This window comes from Phocoena sinus, chromosome 13 (assembly GCF_008692025.1).
Source record: "Phocoena sinus isolate mPhoSin1 chromosome 13, mPhoSin1.pri, whole genome shotgun sequence".
In the NCBI taxonomy this organism is placed as follows: Eukaryota; Metazoa; Chordata; class Mammalia; order Artiodactyla; family Phocoenidae; genus Phocoena; species Phocoena sinus.
The window spans coordinates 38,488,202-38,502,294 of NC_045775.1; the positions used below are offsets into that span (position 1 = coordinate 38,488,202).

Here is a 14,093-nt window from a genome sequence, read left to right on the forward strand (position 1 = left end):
GGTGTTGGATAGGCGGGGCGGAGGGCGGAAGGGCCGGAAGTGTATTTTCGTAACCCGGAAGGGGAGTGCTTCCCTGGCTGTATTGTTAACTTCTTCCAGCTGCAGGTCGTCCTGCGGCTGAGGGAGTCGTCGCGGAAGGATGGTGTGCGAAAAATGTGAGTTAAGGAGACTCTTCTGCGGGAGAAGGAGGCTGGGAGAACCTAACTGGAGTTCCCCGGGAACTTTGCTCTTTCTTTGTTTTTCCTTCGGCCACAGGTCCTTGATTCTAGCCTCTGTCCTCCTATACTGCCCTTTGACCATTCCTGCCCTCCCCAACGACCGTATCGTCCTGTATTTGCATTCAGAGTGGTCTCAGTTTTGCACCTCTGTTTATTTCCGTTGCTTCCCATCAACCCCGGGTATCATCCTGAACTGCTTCTTGACGGGCTTCCTCCCTTCACAGACCCGCCGGGTTGGAATGGATCTTAAAAGTCACTTCCACAGCATCTGGAGTTGATGGATTTAGTAAATAAAAGTACCGGACGCCCGGTTAAATTTGAATTTCAGGAAAACAACAAATAATTTTTAGTGTAAGTATGTCCTATGCAATGTTTGAGACTTGGCTCTGTTTGCTGCTCCTTACTACAGTAAGTGCTTTGTCCCAAAGCACGCACTTTTAGGACATTCTTTACTAAAAAAAAAAAAAAAAAGTATTCATTGTTTATATGAAATTTAAATCTAACTGGGTGTCCTGTATTTTATCTAACAAACCTAAGTCAATATCCCATCCAATGGCTTAAATGCTCTTTGCATGAATGCATAGAGGATTGAGGCACAGGGGTAGGAGAATCTCACCACCTTCAAAGCAGTCTGTGTAGATTTCACTGGCTTTTAGAAAAGTCTTTCCTCCCTGTAGTTGCCATCCAGTGATTCTAGTGCCAACCCTTGAGATTTAGAAAATATCTTATGATATTTTGATCTCACAAACTGGTTATGTGTTTTAAAAGAGCTGTCATATCCCCAAATCCCTTTTTCCTACAGCTAGATATGTCTGACTCTTCTGTGACAATTTCAAGTCCTCTTATCCTGATAATTGTCTAATTAATGTGATCCACTTTGTTTATATCCCTATAGTATATAAAACTTTGAACATAGATGCCCTTGAGTTTGAATCACAGTTTTTATATTAAGTGAAAGAATGACCATGGATGGTTACTTTAATAAATTCTCAGGGTGCAGAGAATAATTTGGGATTTCTATATTTGGAGCCTAGCATTCAGGAGGACCCTCCTCAGTGAGGCGTCAGCTTACCTTTTTTTTTTTTTTTTTTTTGCGGTACGCGGGCCTTCTCACTGTTGTGGCCTCTCCCGTTGCGGAGCACAGGCTCCGGACGCGCAGGCTCAGCGGCCATGGCTCACGGGCCCAGCCGCTCCGCGGCATGTGGGATCTTGCCGGACCAGGGCACGAACCCGCGTCCCCTGCATCGGCAGGCGGACTCTCAACCACTGCGCCACCAGGGAAGCCCTCAGCTTACCTTTTTAACTGCATTTTCACTAAGCCTTACCCTTTTCACTTCAGCCAAACCAAACAATATTTTGCCCGTATGTACCCTGAGTTTTCAATGCCTTTCCCCAGGATGTGTCCCTTATTCAGTTTACCTTCATCTTCTCTTCTCCTCTTTCTTCACAGTCTCATTGCCACTAATCCTCTCTATTGCCTTCCCCACAAAGCTTCACTGGATTTCCCTAGCCAAGATTATTTCTTCCTCCATGGAATTTCTCCTAGTACTTGAGCTCTCAATTGTCATACTATTTACTTTCCAGCTTATATTTTAGTTGAATAATTCTTAACTTTTTTTTTTTTTGGTTCTCTGAGCCCTTTGAGAATGTGATGAAAGCTGTAGACTTAACATAGTTTATTAAAAAATGGATATACAAAAGGTTTGTGTACAATTTAATTTCATATATTTCCTAAGGTCTACCTGTGAAACTCAGGTTCAGGACTACTATCAGAGAAATCAGTGTGCTATAAATTCCTTGAAATCTAGAGCTTTATCTCATTTGTTTTATTTTTATCTGTACTTTGTACAATGGCTTATACATCAGAGATGCTTAGTAAATATTTATGGAATGAATAGATTTATCAGATTTGTTTAAAGGATCCATGTACAGAGGAAGCCTATTATAAGCCATACTATTATCCACAAATTTTACTGAAGAGTCAGCTATCCATTGCCCACAGTTAATATCTTAAGTCTCAGTTCACTGGCCCCGACCCCAGCATTAACAGGCTTGTACATAATATGACTGGTGATGCCATTGTGAACTTTAGGCACAATGTAGTGTATTTATTAAATAGTAAACACTAATCTCCCTTACTTTTACTGTCTTGTTATAACAGGTGAAAAGAAACTTGGTACTGTTATCACTCCAGATACATGGAAAGATGGTGCAAGGAATACCACAGGTATTTTTCCTTTTAGAACGTGGAAACTGAATCAGATACTTCTGTGAATAATGTTTTCACTTTTACATTATTTGTAAAATGATATGTTATGTGTACAATGTATTTTATCTGTTAAACATTAAGGAATACTAGATACCCCAACAATTTAATATCTTTTCTATTTAGTTCTCTCAGTGACATGTCAGGGTTCCTAATTTGATAGGCAGGAGATAGCAAAATATTTAAATGATTTTTAAGCAATGAGTATATCACAGTAAATGATTTGATTCAGCTTAATTAGAGTTAGTATTGAAAGCCCCCTAGCCTCACCTGATTTTTATATTCTTGAACAAATTATTTAAATGTTTTCACTTTCATAATCATTAAATACAGTGAAGATGTTTTCAAAGGGAAGAAAAAGAAACATTTTTACTGTATTCAAGATCAATGGCACCAAAGTAGCGGCATCTAGATTTTACATTAGATATATGTAAATATAGACCCATTCCTAAAGTCCTACTTTGAGTTTGAGAAATAAAATGATTGCCTTTTATCCAAATTTTTATTTTCCTAGTAAATAATTGTGTGTGTGTTTTTTTTAAGTAGTGTCTTTGAAACCTGGCTACTAAATGAAATTTTTTAAAATTTTGATATAGGCTAGTCTGTTGGTAGGAGGTCACAAAATGAACTCTCTAACTAATTGTTAAATGTTTCATGTATGTGTTAATGTGTGAAATGTGTAGACATAACACACTGAAATACATGTATATTTCAATGCAGAAAGTGGTGGAAGAAAGCTGAATGAAAATAAAGCTTTGACCTCAAAAAAAGCAAGGTAGGTATAAGAGCATCTATAAAGCAGTCATATTAATTTCCCCTCTTTTTAATATTAAGTGTATTGGAATGAATTTGTTTTACCTCATTCTGTTGTGATAAAACATAGTTAGATAGTTCCAAGCATGCATAACCAAGCTGTCTGTTATAACCTGCTGATTTCACCCTGTTCATTTTCACTGTATCAATATATAAAGATATTATACATTATTTTTATAATTTCACCAGAAAGCATGACTTATTTTTTCTAGTTCTTAATTTTCCTGCAAATCAGAGGCCGCAGAGAAATGTGGACAGGTCATGAGCACTGGAGTCAAACCTAAATTTGAATCTAGATTTTGTTACTGTCTAGCTCTGTAACCTTAAGCAAGTTAAACCAGTTCTAAACTTTTCTGAACACTACTTTTTTACCTAGGAATAGGGATAAAAATGTCTCCCACCATAAAAACAATTTTTGACACCATACTCTATTATATCCAGTCTTAAAAATTCCTTGAATCCTTTCAGCTGTCGTCCCATTTCCTTGCTTCCTTTTACAGAAAAAGTTTTCAAAACCCTTATCTAGATAGTACTTTCTCAGTGTCCTTAAGTTCTATTTACTCCTTCAGCCGCTGTAATCAGGCCTCCATCTCCACCACACTCCTAAACCTACTCTTGTTAAGATCACACGTGACCTTTAAAACTGATGGCTACTTCTCTGTTCTTACCTTATTTAACCTTTCGAAAACTGTCTTTTTTGCAACACTTTATTCTCTTGGCTTTGAGATACCACACTCTCCTTTCCTCTTAACTCACTAACTGTTCCTTCTCAATTGAGTGCTTCTGGTCTCAATCCTAGACTTTTTTTTTTTCTATTTATAAATTTATGATCTCCCCTCAAGTGACTTTAGTCCAATGGCTTTAAATTCAAACTGTATGTTAATGAATTCCACATGTATATCTCAGTCCTGACTTTTCTGAGCTCCAAACATATATCCAGTTGCCTCCTTGACTTTTCCAATTTGATGTCTGACAGGCAACCTCTTTTTCCTTCAGTGAAATCATAGTCTTCTCATCATTGCTCTATGGTCCAATCTAGCTGTGCAAAACTGGAATCCCTAACTGATTTCTTAATTTCCCTCACTTCCCATATCCACCAGCGAGTTCTTTGGCTCTACTACCAAAATATAGCCTGAATACACCTGCTTCTGTTCATCTCACTGCTATTACCCTCTTCTAAACCATCACAGTTTCTTACTTGGGTATTGTAATAACTTTCTGTCTCCCTGCTTCCTCTCTGGTTCCCTATAGTTCGTTCTCATAATAACCAGGGTGGTCCTTTAAAGGGCATGTAACTCCTTTGCTCAAAACCTTGCATTGGTTTTCTTTTTACATTGAATAAAAGCTAGGTCCCATACCATGTTCTTACAGGGTCCTCTGTGATCTGGCCCCTCCTGCCTCTCTGACTTCCTATTGTGCCAACTCCTGCATCAGATATGCCAAGCCCACTCCCATTGGAAGAGGTTTGTGCTTACTACTCCCTCTTCCTAGAATGCATCGCTAAGAGCTTAACATAGCTGGCTCTTTCTTGTTACTTGGGTCTTAGCTGAAATGTCATCTCCTCAGAGAGGGTCCCTAACCAGCACCTAAACTAATGTCTTCCTTCCTTCCCCTCATGTCCACCACAGTATCCTCTCTGAATTTTCTCTACAGCAGGTATTACTATCTTAAAAGTGTGGTTGTGTTCTTACTTATTATCTGTCTCCTCTCACTAGAATGTCAGCTTGATGAGGGCAGAGGCTTTGTCAAGTTCATCTTTGGTATTTAATAATAATAATAAGGCTTTTAATACGTAAAGTGCCCAACACATAAAGGTGCTTATTAAATAATGGGTATAAAATAGCATGATAGACTTAAACTTCAATGCATTGTCACATTATGTATTGTTCACTGACTTATTGATGTCTTCTAAGACCACGCAGTTATTATTGACCAAGTTGTTATGTTTTACAGAGTGTATAGTTGTAGGTACTTCCAGTTCCTTTATGCTCCCAAACTTACTTCAGTGTCATTAATTAGTAGCTATTACTTTTGGGTATTTTAAGTATCTCACTTTGGAAAATGTACGTAAGATTTCTGAGACATTAAAATGTACATTTTAGAATAAAATATGGTTTTAAGAAAAAGCAATCTCTAGACATGTAGGTCCAAACAAATTGAGCTTATAATTAAAAGGAAGAATAGTGTCCGCTCTTAACTTCTCTTGTGGGAAGTAAAGTGACATTCTTTTGGATTTGGAAAAATTAACCTTTAAAAATGAGCTGTTGTATCATACCCAAGAGAAGAAACCAGGTCTAGGACAGTGTTGGTATTCAGTATATGAGTACGGTTACAAAAAGTTATTGCCAATTTAATGGGAAGTATTTCCTCTAAAGTTATTTTGCCCTCCAGTCACTGTAAGGTCACATTTTTTTTAGTAGAAACTTTTTTATCCAAAGGGATTGCATCAGTTAATTGAAAATGTCAGTTAAAGTGGGCAATCATTAAAAGATACACATACCTTATTTTAAGTCAAAGCACATAACTGTACATGCATTCATCAGTCATTTGGCACTGAGACAAGGCTTTTTGAATATGAGTCTACTTTATAATTTTCCTTACATTAATCATAACCAGAATATATATTTCCAGTATCTTTAAGGTAGAGCAAGAACTGACACTTGTAAGGTGCCAAGTCCTTCCACTTAGGATTTTTCCTCAATTTTTAAGTTTTCTTACCCATGCCTAATTCCATAGCAGTTTTAATGATTCACACTTACCTGGTCATCCTAAAGTATTCATTTAGTTTTTAATATAATCAGTCACTCTTTGTGTACTCTCATTACATGAGTTTCCTTAATATTATATCACATGAATAGATTGACAAATACAACTGTTATAAACAGGTTTGGGATTACATACAGCTGACTCTTTACAAGCATACAGCTTACATGGAAGGGGCAGAAGTGTGGAGACATATTAAGAGAGTAGCCAGTTAGAAGAGTGCTATGCCTATCAATTGTAGAACTTGATAGAGGGAACAGAGAGCATGAATTAATCACAGTTGTTACTTAAGTGAGGTTATTTAAGAGTATTTCTATTGTATTGTACATTTTTCTTTCTTTAAAAAAAAATCTCTAGATTTGATCCATATGGAAAGAATAAGTTCTCCACTTGCAGAATTTGTAAAAGTTCTGTGCACCAGCCAGGTTCTCATTACTGCCAGGGCTGTGCCTACAAAAAGGGTAAGTTTCCTTTAATACCATTTTTGAATTCATGTCAAACCTACTTCTTTTGATACTGATTTGGATAACATAGTGAAGGAGTAGTCCTTCATAAATTAGTCAAATGCTCTTTTTTCTAAGGCAAAATAAACTTAGAACTTGTCATAGTTAAAAGTATATATTTTCTTTTTTTCTTTTCTGATGCTGTTAAATTATGTTTTAAGCTTCAGGAGTGACTTAAATAAACCAAATCATTTGTATTGGTTAGCTAGTAGATTAGTATTATTAGTTGTTATTAAGATTTGATTACTTACATGAGTTTTTTGTTTGTTTGTTTTAGGCATCTGCTCTATGTGTGGAAAAAAGGTTTTGGATACCAAAAACTACAAGCAAACGTCTGTCTAGATGTATTGAAGTTTCTGGCTTTCCGTATGATTTTACTTTTTGCTTGAATTTTCAAGGCATAATATAGATGTTAAAGTTACAAAATAACATGTCTTAAGACAAGTTTAAACCAGGGAAGTAGATTGGTATTCATTTTTGTGCTCTCAAGAAGTTCTGAACAGCAGCAGTGTAACTAGTTTTTGCCTTAAGTTTTTATTTTCCTTACAAACATCTGAACTGGGATAAGTGACAAATTTAACGAAAAATATTTTCCCAGTTCTGTATGCACTTTTTATTTATCATTACTCATGTAATTTTTATTATCCTTTCCCTCTACTTTATAGATATTGCAAAAGTGTGAGAAGGAGGTTATTGATATTTGGCTTTGAACTTGGCATCCAGATTTGGAATTTTTCCCTCATTCCCTTTTGGTTGCATAGTTCTTAGGATCAGCAGTCCCTTAATTAATTGCAGCTTCATAAGGCATTTAAATATCTGAGATCATTATTGCTAAATAGTTCCTTAAGTAATTAGCCCAGGCCCAAATCAAACAAAAGTTGTATTTATGTTATTTTTTATTTGTTCTTGAAGCCAAAGTGCCAATACCTTTCATATGAGAATGGGAATGCAAGGAACACTCCACACAAATCCAAATGAATACACTGGATTTCAGAAAAACACACATTACACATATTACCTTGAATTCAGACCATTAATTATGAAAGCCAGGAGAACAGTGTGCATCTATGATGATGTGTAACGAATGAATCACCATTCCTTGGGAAAGCGCTTTGAAGCAGAAACCAAACTTCTTTTTAACCTCCTCCTCTTCTCCTTCCCCCACCAAAAATAAATAGACTAAGCAAACATTTTGACTCTTTTTTTTTAATATATATATATAACATAGACTGCTGAAAGACTACTTTGAGGTTTCTTTTTCTTTTTAATTGAAGTAAAGTTGATATACAATGTTGTGTTAATTTCTGCTGTACAACAAAGTGATTCAGTTATACATATATATACCTTTATTTAAAAATTCTTTTCCTTTATGGTTTATCACAAGATATTGAATGCAGTTCCCTGTGCTATGCAGTAGGACCTTGTTGTTTATCCATTCTATATATAATGGTTTGCATCTGCTAACCCCAAAATCCCAATCCATTGCCCTCCCCACCCCACCCGCATTGTTTCTGTTTCTTAGATAGGCTCGTTTGTGTCATATTTTAGATTCTACATGAGTGATATATGGTATTTGTCTTTCTCTTTCTGATTTATTTCTCTTAGTATGATAATCTCTAAGTCCATCCATGTTGCTGCAAATGGCATTATTTCATTCTTTTTTGTGGCTGAGTAATATTCCATTGTATATATGTACCACATCTTTTTTATCCATTCATCTGTCAATGAACATTTAAGTTGTTTCCATGTCTTGGCTATTGTGAATAGTGCTGCTATGAGCATAGGGGTGCATGTATCTTTTTGAATTGTAGTTTTGTTTGGATATATGCCCAGGAGTGGAATTGCTAGATCATATAATAGTTCAATTTTTAGTTTTTTGAGGAACCTTTATATTGTTTTCCACAGTGGCTGCACCAACTTCCATTCCCACCAACAGTGTAGGAGGGTTCCCTTTTCTCCACATTCTCTCCAGCATTTGTTATTTGTAGACTTTTTAATGATGGCCATTCTGACCGGTGTGAGGTGGTACTTCATCATAGTTTTGATTTGCATTTCTCTAATAATTAGTGATGTTGAGCACCTTTTCTTGTGACTGTTGGCTATCTGTATGTCTTCTTTGGAGAAATGTCTTTTTAGGGTTTCTGCCCATTTTTTGATTGGGTTGTTTGTTTTTTGGTTATGGAGTTATATAAGCTGTTTGTACGTTTTGGAAATTAAGCCCTTGTTGGTCATGTCATTTGTATTCTCTCCCAGTCTGTAGGTTGTCCTTTTAATTTTGTTTATGGTTTCCTTTGTTGTACAAAAGCTTGTAAGTTTGATTAGGTACGATTTGTTTATTTTTGCTTTTATTTCTATTGTTTTGGGAGACTGACCTTAGAAAACATTGGTACGATTTATGTAACGGAATGTTTTGCCTATGTTCTCTTCTAGGAGTTTTGTAGTATCATATTTTATATTTAAGTGTTTAAGCCATTTTGAGTTTATTTTTGTGTATGATGAGAGGGTGTGTTCTAACTTCATTGATTTACATGTGGCTATCCAACTTTCCCAACACCACTTGCTGAAGAGACCGTCTTTTTTCCATTGTATATTCTTGCCTCCTTTGTTGAAGATTAATTGACCGTAGGTGTGTGGGTTTATTTCTGGGCTCTGTATTCACTTTGAGGTTTCAGACAAAGATTTTTCTTATGCTGCCTTCAGAGGTACAGGACTTCTGCTTTTGAAACCTGCAGCTTACTGTGGAACACCAAAGAAGTATTCCTTGTTGCCAAGTGCAATATAAATACATAACACTATAAAATGGAAGAATAAGGTAACATGATGATATATATGGTATAGATATCACATTTTTATTTGTTTTAAAATACTATGGAAAGTATTTAAAGTTTTAACTGTTTAATTTATCTATAAGGTTTTTTTCCCTAGGATACATTCTTATTCTTACCCAGAAAAATCATAAGGGTAATGCAAAATATAATAAATGACAACAGCTCTGAGGGCAGGAAGTATCTTCTCATGCTTTAATTGGGGATTTTAAACTAAAATCAATACAAGGGACCCATAATAGGACCTGGTTAAGAGAGTGACCCAGATCCATCAACAGCTGGGTTGGTCAACTTTGGGAAACTACATTTCTCATGTATCAGCTGGGATCTGGACTTCCCCAACTCATATTTCATATTCATGCCTTGACTAGCCTTCTTCTGTAAATGATCCAACAGCCAGACTGAGGTTCTCCTATGAAGATATTTGTCAGTATTATACCTCAGAATAGTTTAAGTATTATAAACCTTCATATTGCTGAAATAACAATATGACTCCCATAAATTGAATAGAAGAAGTTATTAAATGAGGAAGAAATTCCCAAAATAAAACATGAACATAAAGTAGTTTTTAAAAAGAAGACATAAAAACAGAATAGATAACATTAAGATGACAGGATTAAGATCAAACATAGCTTTTATTAGAGTAAATAACATGTTTCTTAAAAAATCTCAGATTGTATTTAATATGTGTATATGTCAGAAACAACTTAAATTCCAACAAGAACACTTCTTAAGTTCATTCATTCATTAAAATATGCAGCCATCAAAATGGTACAGGAATTACATATATGTCCAGAAGTTTATATAAACAGGTAGAAGACATCTGAAAGCTACTAGTACTGTTTTTCTCTTTGGGGTGGAACTAAGGGTTGAGAAAAGAAAGACAACCCTTTACAGCCTCATGCCAACTACCTAATACTTTTTAGCTTCTAGTTCCCTTACCTGGGGGGAACAGGAGAGTACTAATAATTTTAGTATCTTAGAAATACATATTTACATACATAGATATGTATATATATTTTTTGAGAATTTCAAGCAGAAGAAATATATACATTGTTCTGCATTTCAACTTCTTAATGTTTCTCCTGTTTACCATTTTCTCTCTATCTCTTGTTACATGTTTTTTGTCTTGATCACATGATGAATACACTGCAGACATCATACCCTTTAATACTACGTATATACTCCATAAGAACAAACATACTAAGTTTGGTTATCAAATTCAGGAATTTAACATTGATATAATACTTTCATCTAATCTATAGTCCCTATTCCAATTTAATTTGCTGTTCCATTGGTAATTTTTGTTTTCAGCTACAGGGTGTAGTCCAGGATCATATGTTAGATTATCATGACTCTAATCTGGACCAGTTCTTCAGCCTTTTTTTATCTTTTATAGTATTGATTTATTTGAAGAATACAGGACAGTTAAAGTATAGATGATCCTTCTTTTTGGGTTTTTCTGATTCTTCCTTATGTTAAGATTCGGGTTATGCAATATGGGCTGAAATGCTATGAGTGATATGTCCTCCCAGGGTCACATCCAGACTCCCAGAATGTCCCATTGCCTATTATTGGTGATGTTAATTTGATCACTTGGGTAAGAAGTTGTCCAGTTTCTCCACTGTATAGTTCCCATTTTTTTCTTTTGTGATTAGATAATTTGTGAGGAGAAAGTTTGAGACCAGGTTGATTGATATTCTGTTCCTCATCAAACTTTCCCCTCCTAGATTTAGCATCTTTTGATAATTCTTGTCTGAATAAATTTTTACTGTGCTGTTTACAAAATTGATTTTTCTAACACATTATTCTTTCTGTATTAATTAATTGTCATTCTGCTCTAAGGAAAAGGTTTCCCTTTATCTATTTATCATGAGTATAGAATAAGTGCTTTTTTTCTGACCATTTGAGTGTTAGTTACAGATAATTCCTCTTTACCCCAAATATTTAAGTGTGTATTTTCTAAGAACAGGGATATTTTCTTCCATAACCACAGCACAATTATCAAAATCAGAAAATTAGCATTAATATAATACATTATCTAATATTTTCCATATTTCACTAGTTGTTCCAGTAATGGCCTTTGTTGGGGGGAAAAAATAGTCCAGGATCCAGTCCAGGATAACACATTACATTTAGTTGTCAAGTCTCTAGTCTCCTGTCTGGAACAGTTCTTCAACCTGTCTTTCAAAAATGTCAAGGTCATGAAAAACATATACCAGTTATTTTATAGTGTCCCTTAATTTGACGTTTTCTGATGTTTGTTTATGATTAGATTGAGCTTATGCATTTTTGACAGGAATATCATAGGAGTGATGCTGTGTCCTTTTCAGTGCATCATATCCTGATACCAGTTGTCTCATCACAAGCTGTTAATTTTGATCACTTGTTTTAGGTGGTATCTGTTAGATCTTTCTGCTGTAAAGATTCTTAATTTTTTCTTTTAAATTAACAAGCATTTTGTGGGGAGATACTTAGAGACTGTAAATATTCTGTTTCTCAGCAAATTTTCATACACTAAGTTTAGCATCCAGTGATGTTTCTTGGCTGAATTAATTGCTACTCTGATGGCTGCCAAATTGTGGTTTTCCAATTCTGTCACTCCTTCTACATTTACTAGTTGGCATTCTACTGTAAGGAAAAGACTTCTCTTTCTCACTTATATTAGTATGAACTCATAAATTCCTATCTTATTCAGTCTGTTACTCTCATTTGTTTTAATGTCAAATTGCCCCATATTTGGCCAGTGGGAGACCTTTTAGGCTGGCTTCTGGGTCTTTTTGACATGTTTTTATCATTCTTTGAGAAATTTCTTACTTTTCAGCACAAAATGTTCCAAGTTTATCTTGTTTTTTTCCCTCCACCCTATCCCTGGAATCAGCTATTTCTTCAACGATCCTTAGTTTCTTTTAGTAGAGAATGGTGTTTAGAAACTAAGATCTGGGCCTGCTGGGTGTCATTGTTTCTAGGCCCCTTCAACAGAAAGAACTAGGAAACATATATTAAAAATCACCAGTTTTTCTGATATCTCCATTTCCAATCCAACCCCACAGGGTTCTTCCTTGTCTTTACCCATTCCATATTTGTACCTTCTTCCACAGTGAGAACCCAGGCCTCCAGCATCATTATTTGCAGAACTCTGATTTTTTTTTTTTTTTTTAACTTTTGGTTGCACCAAGTGGCATGCAGGCTCTTAGTTCCTGGACCAGGGATCAAACCTGAGCCCCCTGCAGTGGAAGCGTGGAGTCTTTAACCACTGGACTGCTAGGGAGGTCCCCAGAACTCTGAATTTTTTAATACTAGTCATGCGTTTGTAATTAAAAATAGTTTTAAGTTTTTAAAAAATCTAAGTAAGCAAGTAGGAGAATTATACATGTGAATGTCATTCATTAGTCTGTTACTACAGAAAAAAAGTTTGGGAACTTTTGTGCATGTGCTGCCTCCCAGATAAATTTGGTAAGTGAATAAATGGTAGTAAATACTTGTTTCGAATCAGCTAACATTTATTGGATCTATAATACATTCACATCCCTAATCAGACTACTGTTATTGGTTCCAACTTTTTTGCTCATAAGCAAGAACTTGATAAACAACCCATCAAATTAATGTAAAATTGTAAAAGTAAGGGGTGATGATAGACACAAAGAAAATATATTGAAAGAATATAAAGAGAGAGACTGGTTCAAAAACAACAATTCTAGCAGAAATAAAAAAAAAGAATAGGAACTAGATTAAGATGATACTAGGAGAATCGAAATGAAGGGACAGATTTGAAAGACCTGATATAAGATTTGACAGCCTTGTTGACTAAATGAGGAAGTCAGAAGTTGAGTCACAGTGGGTCTCATTTAGATGTTGTAATAGTATTGGTTCTCCACCAGAGGGCAATGGTGTTTTTTCTTGGTTTTTAATTTTCCATCATGCTAAAAGATTTGCAGTTTTAGCAACTTAAAGATCAAATAGATGGACGTAAATCTCCAACAACATCGTGAACAAGATATCCAGAGAAACTTAACCATGCAATAAAAATCCTGGAAAATATTTACATATATACATATGCATATAAGTATATAAAATTTGTACATATGTATGATTTTAAAATATAGAGTTGATTAAACTGGCGAAAAAGTGATGATGATCCTCAGAGGCCAGAAACAAAGGGAAAGTGCAAGTCCAAAGTGTAAACTAGCACCAAAGCCAGTACTTGCCTTCAAGAATATCTTCCAATCTCGCAGTGCCTAAAGCCTACATCTTAAAGCATCACGTGCATGGAAGACAAAGCCTTGGACTTGAGCAAGGTGGGAAGGTTAGATAAGAGACATGTGCATTAAGCATGGAGCCCTACAAGGCAATGATTTCAGTGGATTTACTTTAAAACCCCACTTATACACAAAAAGGCAGTGGGAATACGTTCTTATGGCCTTAGCCCTGGGAGGACCAGGGGAAGAAAATTTAAATCTCTTCAGAGACTTTAGCACAAAGATCCAGAGATAGAAAATATGAAGTAGAAATTGAGACATGAGAGGTAGAGGCAAAAGGTCTGACCTACATCCAAAAGAGACATGTTTAAACTTTTTTCATAATAAATAGTTTTTTAAGAACAGGAATGAAAGAGACTTTTTTTAGGCAAACGAGTTTAAACCAGCAGATCCTCAGTAGAGGACATTCCAAAGGCATACTTCAGGAAGAAGAAAATGAGCTCAAA

The 14,093-nt window shown here is 35.5% G+C and overlaps 1 protein-coding gene across 1 annotated transcript; it reads left to right on the top strand.

Moving 5' to 3' along the window:
* The first annotated feature begins 7 nt into the window (after positions 1 to 7).
* On the top strand, positions 8 to 7,753 carry CRIPT (CXXC repeat containing interactor of PDZ3 domain). The gene is made up of 5 exons (XM_032653251.1): positions 8 to 155; positions 2,380 to 2,445; positions 3,205 to 3,259; positions 6,418 to 6,521; positions 6,841 to 7,753. The coding sequence occupies exons 1-5, from the start codon at positions 140 to 142 to the stop codon at positions 6,903 to 6,905; spliced, it is 306 nt and encodes a 101-aa protein (XP_032509142.1). The 5' UTR covers positions 8 to 139; the 3' UTR covers positions 6,906 to 7,753.
* The last annotated feature ends 6,340 nt before the right edge of the window (positions 7,754 to 14,093 follow it).

Coding starts and splice junctions, on each gene's coding strand:
- CRIPT (XM_032653251.1), top strand. Junction 2,446..3,204: donor TGGTGCAAGGAATACCACAG/GTATTTTTCCTT, acceptor ATTTCAATGCAG/AAAGTGGTGGAAGAAAGCTG. Junction 3,260..6,417: donor TTGACCTCAAAAAAAGCAAG/GTAGGTATAAGA, acceptor AAAAATCTCTAG/ATTTGATCCATATGGAAAGA.